Source organism: Saccopteryx bilineata, chromosome 1, assembly GCF_036850765.1.
Source record: "Saccopteryx bilineata isolate mSacBil1 chromosome 1, mSacBil1_pri_phased_curated, whole genome shotgun sequence".
NCBI classification, from domain to species: Eukaryota; Metazoa; Chordata; class Mammalia; order Chiroptera; family Emballonuridae; genus Saccopteryx; species Saccopteryx bilineata.
The window spans coordinates 189631320-189654280 of record NC_089490.1 but is presented as its reverse complement, the minus strand read 5'-3'; the positions used below and the strand labels follow the sequence as shown (position 1 = coordinate 189654280).

Here is a 22961-nt window from a genome sequence, read left to right as displayed (position 1 = left end):
TAAATTCTTTTTCAATTTATTTATTGATTTTTGAGAGAGAAGAATGGAGAGAGAGAGAGAGAGAGAGAGAGAGAGAGAGAGAGAGAGAAGAACATCAATCTGTTCCTGTGTGTGTCCTGACGCAATCGAACTGGTAACTCCCGAGCAGAATCCCACATTGCATTGTCTTCATGTCTTCTTTGTCTCCTCCACTCTGTCCCAGTTCCTCCATATTTCTTTATAACTCATGAGCTTCCCAATTTTGAAAAGCATTGCTTGTGTATTTTGTAATTGTCCCTCAATTTGGATCTGCCTGATACCTTTTCATTTTTAGACTGAGGGAATAAGAGGTCATGTGCTCCTCTTATTACATTATAACAGGGTGCGTGATATCAATGTATCTCATTACTAGTAACTACTGGAGTAATTTTCATAATGAGGATTTTTCTACTCTCATTCCTTCTATATTAATTAATCAGAATTCCTATAAGGGTAAGTTGTCTCTTATCTCTCCTTTATTTATTTATGAAAATATTAATTTTTTTTCTACCACAGATGCTTATTTTATTCTTTGGTTAATAATTAAATTACTATCATTATTTCATGGAGCTCATTGCCCAACTGTGGACATTGGGAGTTCTTTCAAGTTAGTCCTTTTGTTCTTTTGACATGCTGCCTCTGTGTTTTGCTTTGATATTTTTCTTGCTTTATTTACTTTGTCTTTACTTTCTTTCATGTCAAGATGGTCCAGATTCATCTTGTATTTTCTATAACACCCCCCACCCCAGAATAAAACATTTATCCAAGTTATCATGGTTCCTTATATTGTTTATCTTATTCAAAAGTTTGCCTTGATTTTTTGGTACCTTCCACATTTCCATATAAACTTTAGAATTAACTTGTCAATTTTCACCAAAATAACCTTTTACGATTTTGCTTGGGATTATTTTGAATATATATATTTTGAATATATATTTGGGATATATTAGTTTCATTACCATATTGTGTCTTATGATCCATGATAATGGTAAGACCTCCCTTTATTTATACACTGTGTAATTTCTCTCACTAATGCTTAGATTTTCTGCAGTGATGTCTTGTGCGCTTTTGTTAAATTGTTTTATCCTATTTGATGTTTTTATTGTCCAACTGTGGACATTGAGGGCTCTTTGTGTATTGTATACTGCTAGATCTGCACTTTCTAATTTTCATTTACTAGTTTATGAAAATAGAATTGCTTTTTTTATGTTTCTTTTTTATTTAATGACAAGCTAAATTTGTTTCTTGTCATATTTTATCTCTAATTAAAAATTTTCACATTAAATATCATGTTGCCTATGTATAATGTTTTATTTTAGCATTTACAGTTCATATATATGTGTATATATATATATACATATATATATATATATATATATACTTTTCTTATGGTACATATTAGAACCTTTCCAAGTGGCTGATATGAATATTTCACCATTCAGCATGCTGTAAGTTTTTAAGATATCTCTTCATCAAATAAAAGAAGTTCTCTTTTACGTCTAGTTTGTGGAATTTTATCCAATACATATTTTGCATCTATTGAGAAAATCATGATTTTTACTCTTTTGTTCTCTACATATATTTAATGATACTGATTGGAACCTGACTGTTAACACCAATCTTGAATTCCTGGAATAAACACAATTTGGTTGTAATACATAATTTATAAATAAATTCAGCTGCTAATATTCTATGTAGATATTGACATTTATGGTAATAAGGATTGCTGGCCAGGGATATATTGCTTTGTAATATTTTTACCAATTATTGTAATAAAGATGTTGCTCTTCTCATCAAATACATGCTGGAAAGTGTTCATTTTATATTTTTTGGAATAGTTTTTATAAGATTGGTGTTATTTTTCTTTCATTTTAGAGCATTATTATTGAGTATACATTTCATACAATAAATGGCACTTAAAGTGTATAATTGATAAATGTCTATCATCTCTCTCTAATTACCTATCTATATCATAAAGCTATCAGCATAATCAAGGTAATTTATTGTCCCCAAAAGTTTTCTCGTGCTCTTTCATAATCCATTTTTCCATTCCGATGCTATCTCCAGGCAAGCACTGCCCTAGTATATCACTGTAGATTAGCTGGTATTTACTAGAATTCTCATAACTATAATAATATACTCTTATTTTGTATGCCTTGTTTCACTCAATAATTATTTTGAGATTCATACATATCCTGTCAACATGTGGTATAAGAAGTCTTTTCAATTTTGGTCATTCCAGTGGACATATAGTGGTAGCAGTGGTTTTAACTTGAGCTTTAATATTTTTACTATAAATTTTTGATTAATTTAAAAATTGGCAGTCTAAAAATGTAATAGTAAAATTCACTCTTCATTTTGTAGTGATTGTGGATTTTGACAAATGCATACACAACTCTATATGACACCACAATCAAGACAGTACAATTTATTCACCTCCAAAATTTTCCTCATGCTATACCTTTGCCATCAAGTATTCTTTTCACACACAATTTTTGGCTATTGTCAATCTTTTTTCTGTTCTTAATATTTTCCTTTTCCAAAATGTCAAATAATTATAAGTATGTGGTCTTTTGGTTCTGACTTTTTTTTTTTTACTCAGCAAAATAAATTTGATATTTATCAAAATTGTTGTGCATAGGCTCTGGCTGGTTGGCTCAGTGGTAGAGTGTTGACCAGGAATGTAGATGTCCTGGGTTTGATTCCTGGTCAGGGTGCACAGAAGTGCCCATCTGCTTTCCCATCCCTCCCCCTCTCACTTCTCTCCTTCTCTTCCCTTCCTGCGGTCATAGCTCAATTGGAGCAAGTTGGCCCTGGACGCTGAGGATGGCTCCCTGGCCTCTGCCTCAGGCACTAAGAAGAGCTCTGTTGCTGAGCAATAAAGCAACATCCCAGATGGGCAGAGCATTGCCCCCTAGTAGGCTTTCTGGGTGGAACCCAGTTGGGGTGCTTGGAGTCTGTCTCTACCTCCTCCCTTCTCACTGAATTAAAAAAAAATTGTTGTGCATAGGCATAGCTAATTTTTTGTGTTGGTGAGTAATATTCCAGTGTGTGGATCTACCATGATTTCTTTATCCATATAGTGGTTGAAAAACATGTAAATTGTTTCCAGGTTTTGGAAATTATAAATAAAATTCCCACAAATATTTGTGTACAGATTTCTATATGAATATATGTTTTGTTTTTCTTGGATAAATGCCTAAGGGTAGGATGGTTGACTTACATAGTAAACATATGTTAACTTCCTAGGAAATTATAAAACTGTTTTCCCAAGTGGCTGTGTCATTTTGCATTCCCACCAGCAGCAACGTATGAGTGTTCTGGTTGTTTTCATGTAATAGATAGATTCTAACTCCAAAAAGAAAATTAATACAGAAATAAGCAATTTTACAGTAAAGTAATTCTTATCAATGTCCAGGTGTTTTTATTATAACCCAGTCTCTTACTGTCTGGGCCCCTGAGGGGCTGGTCTCAGGATTTCCCTCATCACACTCACTCCGCAGATGAAATGGCTGTCCATCTTCCCATGCCTTTTCCTTTGTGGAACTGCTCTTCCCCAGGGCCCCGTGTTGTGGTGAGGCGATCATTCAAAGTGCCCCACTCCACCTGCCATAAGGTGGAGAGGTGGCCCAAACTTACCCCTGAACAGAGTCATTTTGGGGATTGATATGATTGCTGGATGTCTTTTTTCTTAGAAGACAACAGCTGAAAGTACTAGGTAAGCCTGTAACTGCATAGAATCTGTGTAAATTACACTAAGACAGAAAACAACAGCCAGTGACAGGGGGTAGAAAATAAGAGAAAGAGAGAGGAGAGAGGAGAAAAGAGAGAAACTGAAATCATCATGTAAACATCAGGAAGCAGGTGTGCCAAAGGCTCAATCCCAGCTCTTTTTCAGTTTATGAGTCAAGAAATTGCCTTTTTTTTAAGCTAGTTATTTTGTCATTTCAGCCAAGTGCTGACTACTGCTCTGTGTTCTTATTCATTTACATATCCTGAAAGCATACACTACTCTCTTCCCACTTTAGACTTTTCTTTAAACCCTATATTCATCTCCTTGATTATACTGGAATTTTTTCTTGGCATGGATGGCCAGGGTCAAAGCCAAACAATTGGTTTTCTCCTCAGATCTACTCCTGCCTCCTTCTTCAGCGTCTCGGTACGTTATCACCTCTTTTCAGCCTGTAAAATCAGAAATGAAACTTACTATAACTTGGTTCCCTTCACTCTCCCCACTGCCCGCCACCCATCAGTCCCTTTAAATCCTGCCATTTTTACTCTCCAGATAGTACATGAATTCCTCTACTTCTCTTTATCGTTACTGTTTAACACCAGTTCTCACTGTACTATGGTAGCTTTCTGACTGCCTCACAGCTTTCAGTTTGATTTCCTGTAATCCAGCTTCTGCACAGCATCTGGAGTCACCCTTTAACGATATAAACTAGGTCACAGGTAGTCCTCTTCTTGGAGCCCTGTAATTGTTTCTAATTGCACATAAACCCTGAATTCCTTTTTCTGGTTTAAAAGGCTTTGCTAACTCTAATCTCATCTCTCCCCCAGGTTCAATGGTCGATTGGTTTAATAACTGAGAAGCTGTGATGCTAAACAAAATGAGATCACTATCGTCATTGCCATTATTTCTGAAAGTAATGGCAATAACGGCATTAACATACCTATTAAGAGAGAAGGTAGCTTTTAAAGGTTGACTACCATGTTCCTAGTGTTCTATCCAAATGTTCCCTTTCCCTAGCCCTTTCGCTTTTCAATGATTATTTATTTAAAAACTTGCTCTTGTGTCATCCTCAGTTATCAGGCTTTGAGAAAATGAAGAACTCAGTGTTTGTTGTTATAAGGAGCCAAAGAATCACGGCCACTTGGCTACTTTGGCTTAGAGTAAGTACTGGCTTGACATGCTCCAACTCCACCCACCCACTCTCCTGATTCTACTTTCTGGAGATACCAAAATATAGCCCTGGAACAAATTTTCTTGACTTTGAGTGGGAGTGTCAGTCTCTTACAACACTCAAGGAACCGTTGCACAGATGTTTAAGATAGCACAGTATCTTCCCAGGAGACTCTTCTGGTTTGATGGCGGGCAGCAATGTGCTATAATTCACTATGCATTGCTTCACCACTATGCACGGGTTACTGATGGCATTGTTCTTGCTCAGATGTAGAAAGACATATTAGTTTCAACATATATTGATGACAATGTATATAAGGGGAATGTTTCTTGCTGTAGGATCACATACGTTCCTGAAATTCTCCAGATAGCAAAACTTTATTCTTTCTTTAAACACAAGCAGGGGCCTCATTTGGTTAATTCCTTTGCAACAAGATCTAATTGAAACTCATTGAGATTTGCCTTCTATTATCAACTGTTATAATGAATCATAACTAATCAGATCCAAATAGCTACATAGAAAAGTTGTCACCTGTGCTCACATGACTTTGCATATATTCTTGACTACAAGGATCAGTGATTTGTTCAAAGTTGAAATATTGGCATCTGGTTCTTGGAACTTTTTAAACAATTGTGGTTGATCTTGCTTCCATAGAATAGTAACCCCGCAAGGTGCATTCTGCTAGTGATTATGAGACTAACCTTGTACTGATGCAAATATTGCATTGTAATTTTGGTATAGCATAAAAGTAGTCTATTCTCTTTGAAATATTGTGTAGTTTATACTTCTAATCTTTTCATTAATTTTTGGACATTGCTATATTGATGAAAATGAAAAAGAATGTATGATAGGGAGAAAAAGACAAAAACATAAAAAATAAAAGTCACATTTATTTAAACAAAAATATACACACAGTGTACAGTGAATATGGTTTCCACAAAACAATAAAACAAAATGATACTTCTCCAAATGCAAATATAAAATGATCTAACCTATCTGTGCCTCATTTCCTAGGAATACACATTATTGGTTCACCTAGAATATACAGTTAACATAAAAAGAAAACAAATGCCAAAATTTCAGATAAGTACCATAAGAAACTGAAAATTAAATGTTGATTAAATAAAATTATGAAATATTTACACGAGAAGTATATGTGTGCAAAGGATTGCACATGTGCAGAGAAATGGGTGTCATAGAGTTATAAACACATGGAGTTTGTCTTTTAAAAGTTTGAAAGTTCTTTGACAAGAAATTTAAAAAATATTGATAGTGGTATAAAAGCATCCCAGAGCCCTGGACAGTTGGTTCAGTGGTAGAGTGTCAGTCCAGCATTTGGATGTCCTAGGTTCAATTCCTAGTCAGGGCACACAGGAGAAACTTCCATCTACTTCTCCATTGCTCCCTCTCTTGCTTTTTTTCTCTCTCTTCTCTCTTTTCCCCTCCTGTAGCCATGGCTCCAATAGAGTGAGTTGGCCCTGGGCATGGAGGATGGCTCCATGGCTTCTGCCTCAGGCACTAAGAAGAGCTTGGTTGCTGAGCAACAGAGCAATATCTCAGATGGGCAGAGCATTACCCCCTACTAGGCTTGCTGGCTGGATCCTGGTTGGGGCACATGTGGGAGTCTGTCTCTCTGCCTCTCCTACTCTCACTAAATAAAAAAATAAATAAAATAAAAATAAAATAAAAGTGTCCCAGAACTATTATATATAGCTAATACTGCAATCTTGACAATATTTGAGTCATCATTGCTTGCTAGTTAACAATACTGCATTGAGTCATCATTAAAGATAGATTGTTGGATTAAATCCTTTGGAAAAATTTAGATGATTTTAGGAAGACTGTGAATGTATTGATACTATGAGTGTGAAAATGCAACATCTTCTTAAATAATTCTATTTACTAAAAGATAAGCAAGATATGGCTTATCAGGCAATGTCACTTGTATTAGGTCTTCTACCCCTTGGCATTCACTCTCTTTGGGTACTATACTTAATTGTGAGCCCTGTTTTCCTTTTTTAATTTGAAATTCTAAACATTCATGTAATCTATAAAAATTCAAGCTCAGATGAGCTAATTGCATATACTTTTTATTTGGTTATTATTGGTTATTATTACCTTATACATTTTTTCCTACTTCCTTGTCACTAATAGATATGATTTGTTTCTTTGACATCACAAATGCATTAGGCTTTCTCTTACATGCTTAGAAATAAAATTCATAGCCTAATGTGTGCTATGACTCAGAAAGTAAAAAGCCAAATTTCCATGCCTTAACTCTATAATTGGTTTGCAATATTTTATCTAAAACATTAATTTTATTTCCCTGTTCTGAAAGACAGTTTTTTGCTATTGGTAGCATCCATTTGGAAAGTTCTAACTTCAAATTGTCAAAGAAACAAAAAATAAGAATATGTTGAAACTTTCTTTATATAGCAATGGAACATAAATATGAGGGTAAAAAGCATAGGTTCTGCAGATTCCAGCTGGGCTAACTGAATGTGAGATCACGCTAAAATTGTCAATTGATGACACAACTCTCAGCAAATCATTCTCTTCAATAGTGCAGAACTTGAAAAGCCTCCAGCTCTTAAGGATGACTTGGGTTCAATAAGTTTGCTTCCCTTTGTAACTGCTGACCACAGTTTATCTTGGACCAGTTTCTTATATCTGAGTTAAGTTAATAGACTTCCTACCAGATTATCCAAGGCTCCCTGTATATTGAATTTAACCACTGATATACCAGCCTGTTTGGAAATCAAATGTCTAAAACATCTGTGATGCCTTAGTACAGTGCCAGAGTTTAATTTGTATAACCTACCAGTCTGGGCTTCAATGGAGCTGTATTTATTAGAACCTGGGCACAGTTCTATGCTACTGGGTTTTTTCCTCTGCTTTTAGCAAACACTAAAATTATAATCTTAAAAACGGGTACAGAAGCACATTTTCACTGATATTCTAATTAGTCTAACATTTCCCTGAATTTACTGAACTGTTTACACTCAAGCTGCATTGCCAAGACTGCCCTTGCCAAGTATCATGGAGAGATATGTTTTTATTTTTTAATCATTTTTTTGGTTTTTTTTAATTGAATTGGGAGTGTGTCAGGATATGTTTTTAAAACGCATGTCTATGATGAAGTAATTATAAAAAACAGTAAACATAAAATGTTAGTGATAGTCTGACCAGAGTCTTCAGAGAGGTTAAAAATGGAAACAAAATTGCAGCCATCTGAAGATGAGTGATTGTATTTAATCCCACCTTATACAGCTTCCGATTATGTATTTTGCAGAGAAAAAGGGATGGTGGTGTTCAGTTATATGCCAGTAAATATTTAACAACTGATTTCCAGAGATTAAAGGCCGTGTATTGTAGCATCTGGATATTTGTGGTGTAAGTACTCCCACTGTGGTCAATTTCCAGCGACCATTGTGATGTCACTGGACGGGGGCCAGGAGGAAACCCGCAGTGGCACTCCACAATGCAGCGTTTGACTGTACAGATAAAATGGACACAAACATCGTCAAGAGTCGGATAAATCAGCTCTAGCCAGGTAGCTTGGAAATCAAACCATCAGTCCATACAATTCTTTTATTTTCCATCTAGAATCTTATTTTATGCAAATACCATGTTAGTTGAAGGAGAAAAGGGAATTATCCTCTGGGCAGATGCTAGCTTTTAAGATTTCACTGTTTTTTGAAGAAAAGGTGTTACTCTCATCAGTAAGCCCTGGAGGCCGGAGACAGGGCGCAGTGCTCTAACTGGACTTGATCATCCTAGCACAATCTGTCAGCTGCTCAAAGGACTGCGCTGACTCACCGGATAAGTGGACTGACCAAAATAGTCACATCAAAGGATTGTTTTGGCAGGCTGTAGACACACTCATGGCAATATTTACAAGAAAAAAACAACCCAATTGAAAGGAAATGAATGGGTGCCCGTAAGTGCAGGGCTGCTTCAAACGAAGACTTCAAATGTTTGGGATCAGCTGCTCTGGGTAACACTCTGGGGCTCTCGGTCTCTTGTCCCTGGATCAAATGTAGTCAGGATTACACCTTCCCTTGTTTGTAACTATGTGTTCTATAATACTCTGCCAGTAGCAAATATGGAACTGACATCTACATTTGATGATATGAGAGGGAAATATTTTTTGAGCAAATAAAAAATTTATCATGTTTGGAAATGTCATTTTCTTGGTTCATTTACTGGCTTGGCATGGTCTCCTAAAATCAGCCTGCTGGTGTATGTCCCTTGTAATGAAAATGTAGATATACAAGCATGACTGAGGCTGTATCTGCACAAGGTAGTTTTAAAACATTTTGTTTAACCTTGTCTCTTTTATTTTGAAAGCCTTAATCATTTAAGAAATAATGAAGTGGTTTTCTAAAGATACTGGGAATACCTCTTAGGAAAGGGGCAATATCGATGTTGATATGAAGCATGAATTTCCTTAATGAAATTCACTTTTAAAAATATGTACAGGCCCTGGTGGTTTGGCTCAGTGGTAGAGCATTGGCCCAGTGTGTGGATGTTCGGGTTTGATTCCTGGTCAGGGCACAAGGAGAGGTGACCATCTGCTTCTCTACCCCTCCTACTCCCCTTTCTCTCTCTCCTCCTTTCTTCCTCTCCCACAGCTATGGCTCGATTGGTTTGAGTGCACCAACCCTGGGTGCTGAAGATAGCTCCATGGAGCCTCCGCCTCAGGTGCTAAAAATAGCTCAGTTGTAAGCATGGCCCCAGATGGCCGAGTTGCCAGGTGGATCCTGGTTGAGATATATGCTAGAGTCTGTCTCTTTATCTTCTCTCCTCTCACTTGGAAAAGAAGAAAAAAATAGTATGTACAAATATAAGCTTTCTGTAGAGAAATGCAGATGAGTATGTTAATAATAAACAAAAATTCATATGCATTTGTAGTATAGTAATCTCCACCCCTTGAGGCATCTATATTAGTACTAATTATAAAAGAAAAAAATCTTTGAAACGCCTCTCCAAAATAAAGACACACTTATTGTTGGCTTTCTAGTTGAGTATTTTTTCCACATGTGAGTCAAGAATTTTCACTTTTACAAATGCAAACAAAAGTTCTTGTTTATAAGAATATTTACAGGATGACAAACTACTCAGTCTCTTGGAACTCAGACTACCCCTTGATAAACTGCAGGAGGATTCAGAGTTATTCAAAGAAACCTGTCTTATTCTTATCCAATCTTTTTACCTTAAATTCAGTGGGACACTGAAAATAACCACAAATCCTACCATTTCCAAAGGAAATAAAAAAATTTAAAGATTATATTTGATCACAGAAATGGAGGTGTAAATAAAAGAATACCAAGATAACTTTACCCATGGATAGATCCACTGCACACAGCCTCTTTTTATTAAAAAGGCTGTAGGTAGTTTGGCAACTGCCTCAAATATAATGCCCAGTCATTAGCTAAAATAATTCTAGTATTAAAGGTACCAAATGGTTATCTAACATTTGTATTAATTAAAAAAATAACTCAAGAATCTAGATTTCTGTTTGGAACCCTTATTTCAACAAGTGTATTAGCAAGGAGCTATCAAATTAGCTATGGAAAGCCTCATAATGTCACCCATCGAATGTGTCATAGCAAAGAGACGTCTATGTAGCAAGCCTGGCATTTCCAAGGGAGATTTATGCTCTGGATGGCAGGCTTCTCTCATGAGAAAGGAAAAGCAATAAATTCTTAAAATTGGGAGGAAACAGATTTTATTTGTTCAGAGTGTTATAATCTAAGTTTTAGTAACGGCCACAAATGTGAATTTTAATTTAACTAACTAGCATTCTCCCATCATTTTCATGCATATTTGGCATGGCAACTTGGACAAGAAATAAGCCAGGGGAGGAAGATAAGAAGAGATTGTAATCATGGTTCCAAAATTACCTAGCTAGGTGACTGGGGGCATATCTTCATAAATTTACCATTTATGAAGGTGTTACATAAGATAATCTCTAAGGAAGCTTCTCATTTAAGATTTTAGACAATTTTATGGTGTTATTTTACTGAGTAAGGACAAATTTGAAATTCAGGTTAACAAAAATAATTGTTTTGGCTCAACATTAGTTATGGTTGCATATATTTTAGAAGGTTTATTCACATATACTAACCTATGGGAGGCCATGCATGATTACACCATCTATATTCTATAGCAGAATGTCTGCTGGACACATCTCTAAGACATGTTATTGACTGTCGTGAACCTGACCATATAAAATTCAGGCCGGTGGGGCTTTCTCTTTGGACGTCAGCGGGCTGACCGTCTGTAGCTTCCTCGCAGTTTCTGTTCCTTACCGCGTTTTGCCTGTGATCCTATTAAACTCCCTCCACTGCCACTTTCACAACAGGGTCAGAGAACCCAGTCAGAGCTTTGAAAAGACACCAGGTTTATGCAAAGCATTTTTCCTGCTTTGCTTACACTGTTCATCTACTGTTTAGGAGGAACTGTCACAGCTTAGTTGGATGACAAAGTCTTTACAGACATACCTGTAAATTGTTCTGGAGTCAGGATCAAGAGTTAACTGTACCTAATTTCAACCCACTAGAAAAATGTTTGTTTTTTTTTAACCTCAGAAACAGGCTTTAACAGTCTGTATGAGAAAAGCTATGAAATAATATCCCGAAGTCCCTCTCCCTTTCCTACTTTCTTAGCTTCATTCTGGAGGGAGATCACGGTTCTCTGAGTCCCCCTTAGTCCGCTGTGGCATCGATTTCTCAGAATGCCTTTCATTAAAATACCCCTCAGATGAAAGTTGCAGGTTCCAAGCTGACCTCAACCGGCAACAGTTGACCCATAGAAGCTTAGAGCCAGAAAGGACAATCTAATGTTAGATTTTTAAAAATGGATTTCTTTCAGAGTAATAGGCCAATCACGGATTCCAGTCATGCCTAGATTTGGGCAAACATCCCTGATTGTCTCCCTTCACAAATTCACAACAATGGAAAAAAAAAAAAAAAAGAAAAGAAAAGAAAGAAAGAAAAGGTAGAAATTATCCAAGTGAAGCGGACTTGTGTTCCTGTTTATTGACAGGTTGGTAAGCTTAGGTGTCGGCTTTTCCGTAAGTCCCCTCTGGAGGCCGGTAGTACTTGGGGAAAGCCATCAGCTGCAGCACGTTGAAAGCGTACTTTCTGCATCTGATATTCTTCAGTACATTCTCTATGCGGCATCCTTCTCTGGGAAAGGGGAAAAAGTACAACTTCATGAAACAGAATAAATAAATATGCTTTATTTGTTCAATGCAGAGTTGCAGCAACAGTCCAAGTAAAAATAACAAAGATTCAACTCTACATTTTCTTTTTCTTTTCCACAAATGATGATACATCTTACAAGATTAAATCCTAGGCCAGGCCCGATACCATTATTGCCCTCGGAAAGAGATGGATTCAAATCTCCTTGCCCGTAACAGATATTTAAGGTTGAATAAACTCTTTAAATATAATTTCCTCCACAATACAACTTCACTTTAATCTCATAAATATATCTGCCTTTTTTTTTGTTATAACTCTTTCACAAATTAATTTCTTTTAAAACACATTAAAATCTATATGTAGCCCTAAGGATACAGGTTCTAGGAATAAGGCATTTAATTTATTAAGTCTGGCCCTATAGATTTTTAAAGGAAAGTTCAATCTCTATTTTACTTCATTATTTTAGCTGTGCAACGATGAGAAAAATGGCTTCCAGAACAGCCTGGTCCAAGTGTCCGCTTTATAAAGGAAGAGCGCACAGAGGGTACAAAAGTCACAGGTGCAGAAAATGGGACATCAAGACACAAACAAGACCTTATTAAAAAGAATAGAAAAGTACTTGGAAAGCCAAATCAACCCAAACGATAGTTACAAACATGTTAATTTAATTACAAAACAGAAATAGCCATTCTCTCCATAAATTTACTTGACAGAAAGGGGTTAAGTGCAGCAAAGAAATAACAAGAACTAACAGGTTAAGAAATCAAACAGAAGGTTCTAGTGGCTGATGGCAACAATGATTTGAGCACAGTGGAAATAAAGTCTGGAACCTCTCGCATCCCTAGGACTTTGTCTCAGAGTCTCAGAGTGTTGTGCAAATTCAGTTTCAATTTCTTTAATAACTGGAGTGGGAAGAGGATCGGGAGGTGCAGACCTTCAAGCTTTCAGGATTCTGTTCTTGGTCTTATTCCAAAGACAGTAAATTTAAAAATTCTTCTTGAGCTAGTTAACAGTGGGAAACACTTTTCCGTGAACAGAAGAGCAAAGTAATTCACTTAATGCATAGTACTTCTTCCTCTAGATTTTAGGAAAGGACAAAGAAAACACTGACAATTCAAACAGCTGTTTGTTTTAAATTTTCTGAATCTTAAAATGTAGAAATATTACAGCATTTTGTCCCCTTAAAGTCCATTGTCATTTGTAGAAAAGGAAGGAACGCAACGTAAAACTTATTGGTATTTGGCTAAAAGTAACGCAAGACTTAAAATAAGCCACACAACTAGCAGGTGTGAGCTGACAAGCAGCAAGGCGACAGGATAGAAGTGTCGAGAAGTTGGCTTGTTATCAGGGAGACAGCCTGTTTCAGGATCATCGGATTCGTTCAGTGCTCCCTGGGTTTGTCTGCTGTTAAACAGGGTGGGGGAGTTAGGGGAGAAAAGAAAATAGTATAGCATTCATAGGTAAAGAAACTCAACCTTAAACATTCTGAAGCAGAATACATTATTTTATACAATAAAGCTGTTTCAGATAAAATTTCTATGCTAAACAGCCCCAAATACATCTTGTGCATTTTTTTCCTCACTAATAAATGTATTTCTTATTGACACACATTATTACAAAAGATTTCTTCTGCTTTTGGTGCAAGAAGGAAGAGAGTGACACTTGGATGATATTCACATGGGTTGAAACTATGTACCAGGAAGAATTAAATAAGCATAACAGCATCAATAAACAAGACTCCATGAATATATCTAAAATCTGGATCAGCCCATAAAAATTATCAGCCCATAAAAATTATCTGATAAACACATCTTTGGCAAATGAAATGAGAAACAATACATAGCGAAGCAAAAGAATGTGTCTGACCCATTTAAGCACAGCCTCTACTGGTATTGTACCTATATAATGTGTTTCACATTATAAAAATGGTTTATGGACATGGTTTGGTATTGAAAATGAATGAATTATCTGGCATGTCATCCTCACCAGCCATAAGATTAGTTTAACAAAACCCAAATCAGCGTGCCTCTTGTTCTTTTGGCTCCTTAGGTTACATTGTATTTTGCTCATCTTACTTAAATACCTATCTCCTATGGACTCCCGAACTTAAAAGAGATTCATCTTTGCAGAGTGACACCTTGACCAATCAAAGATTCTGAATGTCCAGGTTGTGTGTTTTCTGTATAAGTAAAAAGTGGGCATTTGTAATTCAGCTAAAAAGCAACTACAATGATCACAAATCTAAAATATGCCATACTGATACATGTTGAAAATAAAAATTCCTTTCTACAGTATATTTCATCAGTATTCAGAATACTCAGAATTTTAATCAGACTCACTGGCAAAGGACTGTTTGATCTCCATCAGCTCCCCCGGGGTTTGCTCAGTCTTATGAAAAGTTCCACTGGAAGGTAACTTCTAAACAAGCCGGTAGCTGCCAGGGCCCCCTTTTAACCAGCTGCAACCCCTGCAAACCTCCCAGACAGAAATCTTTGACCAGTTGTTGACCCCATCAGTGGCCACATCTGGAGAAACAGTAGTCATGACTGTTTCAAACAATGACCTTAGTTTAAAACATCACATCGATCATGCTGTGTGCACGCTAGTGTTTCCCATGGTTTGGTCAGATGTAAGGACTCTAAAGCCAGTGACCACATGAAGTCGAAGCTCATCTGGAAGACAAATGACTTATTGAGTAAAAGGGAGGGTCATTTTGGATTTGCATAATTTCTATTGTCAATTGTGCAAGGAACCTGGTTACTTGCTGAACGTTCTGCTGCACACTAGGTAGGAACTGTGTGGTAGATTTTAAGGTATTTTGACCTATGACTGTGACTAAGAAAAACTTTCCTGTCCTATGTAAATTCTTTGATCGGCTTGTCAGGGGCCTTGAAATCCCTACATTGCTCATCCCAGAGAAATGTTTTATTCATTTTTTCAACCAATTATTACCAATATGTATCTCATTCTTTTACAATTTCTAGCTTTCATATATTCCATAAGAATATAGTATGTTAGTAGAGTAACACACGTAGATGTGATATGTTTAGTCCATAAGAGTATGAACCCTGAAGTCAGACCACCTGGTTTCAAGCTTGGTTCACTCATCTGCTAGGTAAGTGGCCCAGGGCAAATTATTTAACATTTAAAGTCACAATGCTTCTATCATAAAATAGTGTTACTACTAATAATAATACCTACTTCATAGAGCTGCTATGAAGTGTTGAAAATCAACACTTACAACATTCTTAGAACAGAGCCAGCATTTAATAAGCATTCAATAAGGGTTAGGATTGTTTTTATCATTTGTAGACCAAGAAATACACACCTTGGTAGTATAGCGAGGACCTTTCTTATTAGTAGAGAAATGTAATCAAAGGAGGTTGTGAGTTACTAATCCAACCCACTGGTGTTCAACTGTGGACGTGGCATGGGGGCGGGGTTGGAGGCGCAGCAGGCCGATCAGAGCAGTTGATTATGCCTCTGCAAAAGAATCTGGTTGTGTACCACTTAGTGGCCACATCTGTACAAACAGCAATCATACTTATTTCAAAAAGACCACATAGCAATCTCAATTAGTTTAAAATGCCTAATCAACCATGCTATAGTCTGCTTGAAAAGAAATAGTTGGAAATAATTGGTCTAATTCATGTTTGAACAATTCTGGGAATTTTGAAAAGAACACTTTTCAAAGAAGTCTGGTAGCTGTGGAAGGGTTCAGTCATAAAACATGCACTGGCCGGGGGGGGGGGGGTGCTGGGATATGGGTCCAGGGAGCCTGGGGTGATGACTTTAAGGTTCCCTTGGATTTTCCAATGCACAAAGTAAAGAGAAAAACTCGAAAGCAATGCTTGCCATTTTTCTACCCTCAGTTCCAGCACCAATCAGCTACAAAAACTTGAGCAAATGCTCCTCCATTATAATTTCCCTATATGCACCAGAATAATGGAATTGTTAAAAGGATTGAGATGATACATAAAAAAAAACTTAGCATAGTATCAGGTATAAAACAAGGCTGGCATAAATGTTAGCTACTGTCATTACTATCATCACCAGTATTATCCTCACTCACACTCCCTCCCATCCAGTTTTAATTTTTATCTGTAGTAAATCTAAAACTTTGTTGAAACCTTGGTTCATATCCAATGGACTCTGTTAGGAGAGATGTAAGACTCTGTCTGTTTGTCTGTCTCTCTACCTACCTACCTATATATATCTATATATATCTATATATCTATTCAATTATATATTTATCTATCATCTATTTATTGTAGTATATATATTAGATTCTGATGAAAAATTTAGTTTAAATATTAATCACAATCTATCAATGTAGTACTGCAGAAATACTCTCCTTCCCAGAGGCTATATGTACATAAGCTCTGGCCGAGGAGTCAATCTTATTGGCTGAAAGGATCTTGTAACATTCCTTACTCCAAATGTAGGAGAATAACTTATGTCAGACAGCTTTTTTTCCCTATAAGTACCAGAGCACATTTAACACTTTCCAGTCTGCTAGTCATAAATGTGCCTTCCAAGCAAAAAGTACTAAATTAAAAGGTTGTTTTTTTTTTTTTTTTTTCCCCCAGAGGGGCATTTTTATAATTGAATCAATTTGTTGTTTACTAGCTTTAATCTCTGGAGATTACAATAATACATTAAAAATGCCTCATGTATAATTATTCTATGCTTTAACTAGAATTGAAAGCAATGGCCCATGAGGCTGCCACAGAACGTACATACAGCCTGTGGCCCCTGGTGGAGCCCCAGAGTGGACACCAGTGACCTTGGGCCTGTCCCCTTGCTTCCTGCTAAGAATAGCACAAATGGTCATTTCTTCATGGGCACAAATAAATTTTTAAGCAAGTGAGAACTGCAAAGGATGTGTTAAGTAATAATATTTGTAATTTCCTCACCAGGAGATGACGACCAACAATTAATTAGCGATACCCTGAAAGGAGTCCTGACAATCATGTCACTAGCTGCAGCCATCACTGACTGGTAAGACCTCCATGGAAGCAAATCACAATGTTGCCTCCACCAAAAACCTGACACACAATGTTGCCTCCACTGAAAACGTGACATGATCAGACAGGGCAGTTACTGAATCTGCAGGAGAGAAAATGATTTTTTTTTCTTCAAAGACTTGTCAAAAGCAATCACTTAAAATAGAAACAAGTTAAAGGAAATGTCTCACTTTTAAACACATCACTGCCTACACGAGGAGCCATTTCCTTAAACAAAACCCAATGTGCATGACTTGATATTTGTTTATTTCCCCCTCTCTTCTGTCCATGATGACTGATGTATCCTAGATCACAAGTGAATACTGTAGGTAGCCTCTCAAATCATTCTGACCTCTGCAAATAAAAGTTAGAGTCTTCCTATCTCCCCCTGCTGGGTAATTATTCATTAATAGTTTTGCTATTTGCTATTCTATTTCTTTAACCACTGCAGCTCTTCCAACTCCCCAAAGGAAAATCACCAATCAAAACTGAATAGACAATGGAATACCACTCAGCCATAAGAAATATGAACTACTGCCATTTGCAACACCACGGAAGGATCTTGAGGGTATAATGCTAAGTAAAATAAGTCAGGTTGAAAAGGACAAGATCCATATAATTTCATTCCTATGTGGGATATAAAACAGAAAACAACCAACCAACAAAAACCTCACTGACATGAACAACAGAAGTGGTTACCAGAGGGGAAAAGGGGTAGGGGAGCTTGAAGAGGGGAAAGGAGGTCAAATACATGGTGGTGGAAGAGACTGGACTTCAGCTGTTGAGCACACAATGTAATATACAGATGATGTATTATAGAAGTGGACACCTAAAGCTTATATAATCTTATTAACCAATGTCACTCCAATATATTTAATTATAAAAACTGAATGGAAAAATCTGTCCTTCTAATTAAAAAGCTGATTTTGTCCCATGCTAACATGAGATCATTTCACATTTAATGACACCAAATACAGACATACCATCTTGAAATTATGAGCCAAGACTTTAGAATTAATATCTTCCAGAGCAGCGGTTCTCAACCTGTGGGTCGCGACCCTGGCGGGGGTCGAACGACCAAAACACAGGGGTCGCCTATGGCTTTGGGCGACCCCTGTGTTATAGGTGACCCCTGTGTTTTGGTCGTTCGACCCCTGCCGGGGTTGCGACCCACAGGTTGAAAACCACTGTTCCAGAGCTTTATTGAACCCCACACTCATCTGATGAATCAATCTTAAAAGAGCATCATGGCCCTGGCCGGTTGGCTCAGCGGTAGAGCGTCGGCCTAGCGTGCGGAGGACCCGGGTTCGATTCCCGGCCAGGGCACACAGGAGAAGCGTCCATTTGCTTCTCCACCCCTCCAACGTGCTTTCCTCTCTGTCTCTCTCTTCCCCTCCCGCAGCCAAGGCTCCATTGGAGCAAAGATGGCCCGGGCGCTGGGGATGGCTCTGTGGCCTCTGCCTCAGGCGCTAGAGTGGCTCTGGTCGCAAGATGGCGACGCCCAGGATGGGCAGAGCAACGCCCCCCTGGTGGGCAGAGCATCGCCCCTGGTGGGCGTGCCGGGTGGATCCCGGTCGGGCGCATGCGGGAGTCTGTCTGACTGTCTCTCCCTGTTTCCAGCTTCAGAAAAATGGAAAAGAAAGAAAGAAAAAAAAAGCATCATTTTCCAGCCATGGATGCTAGCTTGTGTCAGTTTTTAAATTGGCATATCTGTCTAAAGTAAATATTATATAACTCTGGTATCAGTAAGAGCTTTGAGAGTGGTACAGAGATATTATAATTATAGATTCTCAGATGCAAAGGTGACTTTAAAATTTTTTTCACATTGACTTACACATTTTACAGATGAGAAGGTAAACTGAAAGTCCTTGCCTATGCCTCTACCACAGCAAGGTGCAAGGAAAGGGTGCTGAGAAGGCGGTTTCCCTGGCTCACAGTCTACTTCTATCACAGTCTGGTAAGATAAAGAAGGACTTCCTGTTTTCAGGCCAGATCAATGTCCATAAAATTTAACAACTGAAAATACTCTTACATGACAAATTATCTACCAAATCTTTCCAAAATTTTGATTTATAATTAGATTATTAAAACAAGATTTCCAGAACTTGTTAAAACCTATGCCAACTATTTAAATATAGAAGAAATTTTAATGAAAGCATATCAAATGTGGGATAATTTCTAGTGACCTAGAAGATGAGCTTTTGTGGCCCCGGGGCCACCAGCCACTTTTAATGTGCTTTCTTTATTCCAACTGGATTTCAGAATCTGATTAAAAATATATTGTGTCAACCACAGAAAAAGCCCCTAAATAAAGAAATTACTTGGGAGACATACATAAGACATGTCACATAACTGAGTGTTTCTAATAATCCTGTACAAGTTTGCTATATAAGAGCAGTATTAAGCAAAATGTTCTCTCAGATGAAGTGTGAATCCTCCCCATGGGACTTAGCATGCATTTCTAGACATGTCATGCTAAGAGGGAGCTACTGTGGACTAGAGGCCAGCAAAGCACGGTAACAGGAAGATGGTAGTGGACTTGGGAACCTGGCATACTAGGAAAGATTGAGACAATGACAATGAGAAGACTTCCACTGGCTTGGAGAAGAAGAAACCTTATGGTTAGATGGTTGTTGATTTCAACAGTCAAAGGTTCTGCCGTTTAAAGTCTGGGCTACCTTGAAAGGCAATGGAAGTGTTGGAAATAAAGAAAAAACATTTCCTACACTAGCTGGTTCGCTCAGAAGTAGAGCGTCAGCCTGGTGTATGGAAGTCCTGGGTTTGATTCCCAGCCAGGGCACACAGGAGAGGTGCCCATCTACCTCTCCACCCTTTCCCCTCCCCTTTCTTTCTATTTCTCTCTTCCCCTCCAGCAGCAGAGGCTCCATTGGAGCAAAGTTGGTTGGGCGCTGAGGATGGCTCCATGGCCTCCGCCTCAGGTGCTAGAATGGCTCTGGTTGCAAAAGAGCATCGCCCCCTGGTGGGCATGCCGGGTAGGTCCCAGTCGGGCGCTTGCGGGAGCCTGTCTCTCTGCCTCCACACTTCTCACTTCAGAAAAAAAAAAAAAGAGATCTCCCTTCACCACAGACTATCATGTGATAGTTAACTTTATAGACGTTAGTGTATTCATTCCTTACAAAAGGTCAGACCGGTTGGTGTTAGTATCTCCACAGGTTCAAAAGGGTGTCAAAACAGGTCCACATAGCAGATAAGAAATTTTTATCCCCACCTGTCTAGTGAAAAACCATACATTCCTTCCGCTTTACAATTGAGATCCTTTAAGCACAGGCTTCTCACCATGTCTCTGAAACTGCCAGGTGTGATCTACTGCCATTTGTTAGATTAGATTAAGTGACCTCTAAAATCACTTTTATCTCTACCTTCCTGTGGTCCTTTGATGCTATTACAACATAACTGCGGTACCTGGGGACGCATATTTTTTTCTACCAACAGAATAGGTGACATTTCAGGAAGAAACAGTTGGGGTAGCACGCTAAAAGGAAAGAGTGCGAAGCCTGTTGGCACTGAGGTTCCTCTCTCAGGCTGTCCTTGCTCAGACTTATCCATGTCCACATTCCGGTTTCTGAATCAAGAGAAAGAGATGGATCCACTTGACTGTCTCAATGCACTTCCTCCTGGTGTCACTTTTTATACTCTTCTTCCCACGTCACTCTTTTAGTTTTACAGAATACCCCAAAAATTGAAATAGCTGCTTGTCAGAAAAAACAGGGCTCCAGAAATGATACTTTCAGATAGCATCTAAGCACTGCTTTGCGGAGGAAGAAAGGACACGGGCCCAGAAAGAAACAACTCAAAAAAAGACAGGCAGGTGACTTGGGAACACATCGAGATGTGTTTTACAAAATTTAGAAAAGAAAAGGAGAGGGAGAGAGACGTGATGAGGTGGAAGGTGATTGCTTCCATCAGATCATTATCAGAGAGCTGACTCCAGGTTTGATCTCTGAATTTTAGAAAGGAGAATATCTGGAGGCGGTCCAGAAAGAACTATCAAAAATGATCAAAGAACTGAAGGGGGAAAAAAAGCTTGTAAGGAAGTCTTTAAGGTGAATTTTGTTTGGATAAAGGAAGGCAAGTATGCAATGTGATCGCTGCATTTAACTGTAGGTGAGACAATGGAAAAATCATTTCTGAGCTATTGGGTTGTGTTCTGCTCTCATCTGTTAGGCTGTGGTATAAAGCCCATGCCCCAATGCTGTTCACGGTGCTGAAAGCCAGAGCGGCTGGAACTCCATAGACGCGCCGTTCTTGAACGTCAGGATGGAGAAAATATGAGGTGTCCATGGAAGGGGGAAAGGATCTTTGAGCGCTGAGAAGGGGTAGAGAAAAGGAAGCAAGGGAGAGGGAGAGAAAGAAGCAATCACTGGGGAAAAGACAAAGGGACAACGGCTGAAGCCGGAAGGGTGAAGAAGCCTTGTGGATTGTTCTGCATGTGCCTGGTTGGGGGGCGGGGGTGGGCGTCCAGGGCGGGAGGTAGAGATGGAGGATGCATCCCGGGGGTCGGGTCCTGAATCACCTGTCAGCTCCACCCAGCATTCCCTTGTCTTAGAGCTAGGCCGGGATGCAACGAAATGAAGGGGCTTACAGGTACCATAATGAAAAGGAAATGGACACGCCAGGGGCTGATGACTGGTACAGATAAGCCTTCTAGAAGTTACAGTGCAAGATAAGGCCTGTGGCAAGCGGTGAGCAATAGAGACCACCTTTCCATCCTTCTGGCTGGCGGGGAGCTGAAGCTGGAAGCAAGCTGGCTTCAAGAAATGAAAACAAAACGTGACAAAAACCAAGAACATCACACCTTCCATATCATCAACCAATCAGACCACTTTGCACCCTCTCTACTGCTGCAACCTGACGAGGCAGGTAAACAGGCCAATTCTACGAAGAAATAAATTAGATGTGGATATGCACCTATCACCCATTTGCTATTTCCCATAAAATGTAACTAGCCTTTCTTTGTACCAGGGCACCAACAAGATGACTTCATTTTAACTGCTTCAAAGTAGCAGTCAGAGAGAAAAAGCTGAGTCAAGGAAACATGTTGGGCCCTGGTTGGGTAGTTCAGTAGGTTCGAGTCATCCACAGATGGGTGAGCCAGGACAGCGACAGGAACGAAATAGCTAGAGATGGAGACCACCACATGGGGGAGGTTATTATGATAATCAAGGCGAAAAGTGATGAAGGACTGAACGTGGTTGGAGCGAAGGAGAGGGTGAGGAAGTCACAGATTCTAGAACAGCGGGAATCTAAAAAATAGAGTATATCTTAAGTTTAGATAGGAGAAGATCAGGGAGAGGAAAAAGTAAAATAAATAAATAAATAAATAAATAAATAAAAAGGTGCTCGGCTTTTAGAGGAAAATGCATCCTGCGAAGTATGTTATCTTTGATGCAAGACTTTAATGAGATATGTATAATAAAAGATAGATGCAGAAAAAGACCCTATACCATGGTTCTATACCCTAAATTTGGAAGTTTCCTGCCAGAGGTGGGCTAATTAGACAAAACAATGCATGTAGGGAGTAGACAATGAGCAGAGAGGAGAGCTGAGGGCAAACCTCTGGGGGAACGGCTGCAGGGGCAAGGCCAGTGAGGAAGGAAGGAGGAACAGGCAGTGACAGAAAACAGTCACCATTTCAAAGATAGGAGGTGTTAACTGAAGTGATAAAAACTGCAGGAGGAGGAAGGAGGTTGCAAAGTAAGTAAATGTCACCAGACTCGATTATGTGACTTGCAACCTTGGACCCTCAGCATAATTTTAGAAATAGAAATTAGTTTACAAGTGACTGATGAATGAGGGGCGGTGCC

General features: G+C 38.5%; 1 protein-coding gene across 13 annotated transcripts in view; it reads right to left on the bottom strand.

Annotated features, from left to right (window-relative positions):
• Window positions 1-5792: 5792 nt before the first annotated feature.
• The window catches only part of INPP4B (inositol polyphosphate-4-phosphatase type II B), a 708587-nt gene continuing 691418 nt past the window's right edge, over window positions 5793-22961 (bottom strand). For 7 of the 13 annotated variants that reach the window (XM_066232845.1, XM_066232867.1, XM_066232856.1 and 4 more), the window contains one exon: window positions 12193-13534. In XM_066232845.1, coding sequence (XP_066088942.1) covers window positions 13360-13534 — 175 coding nt within the window. In that variant the 3' untranslated portion in view covers window positions 12193-13359. Of the gene's footprint in view, window positions 12116-12192; window positions 13535-22961 lie in introns of those variants that run through there. The other 6 variants (XM_066232928.1, XM_066232917.1, XM_066232920.1 and 3 more) reach the window with 3 other exon arrangements.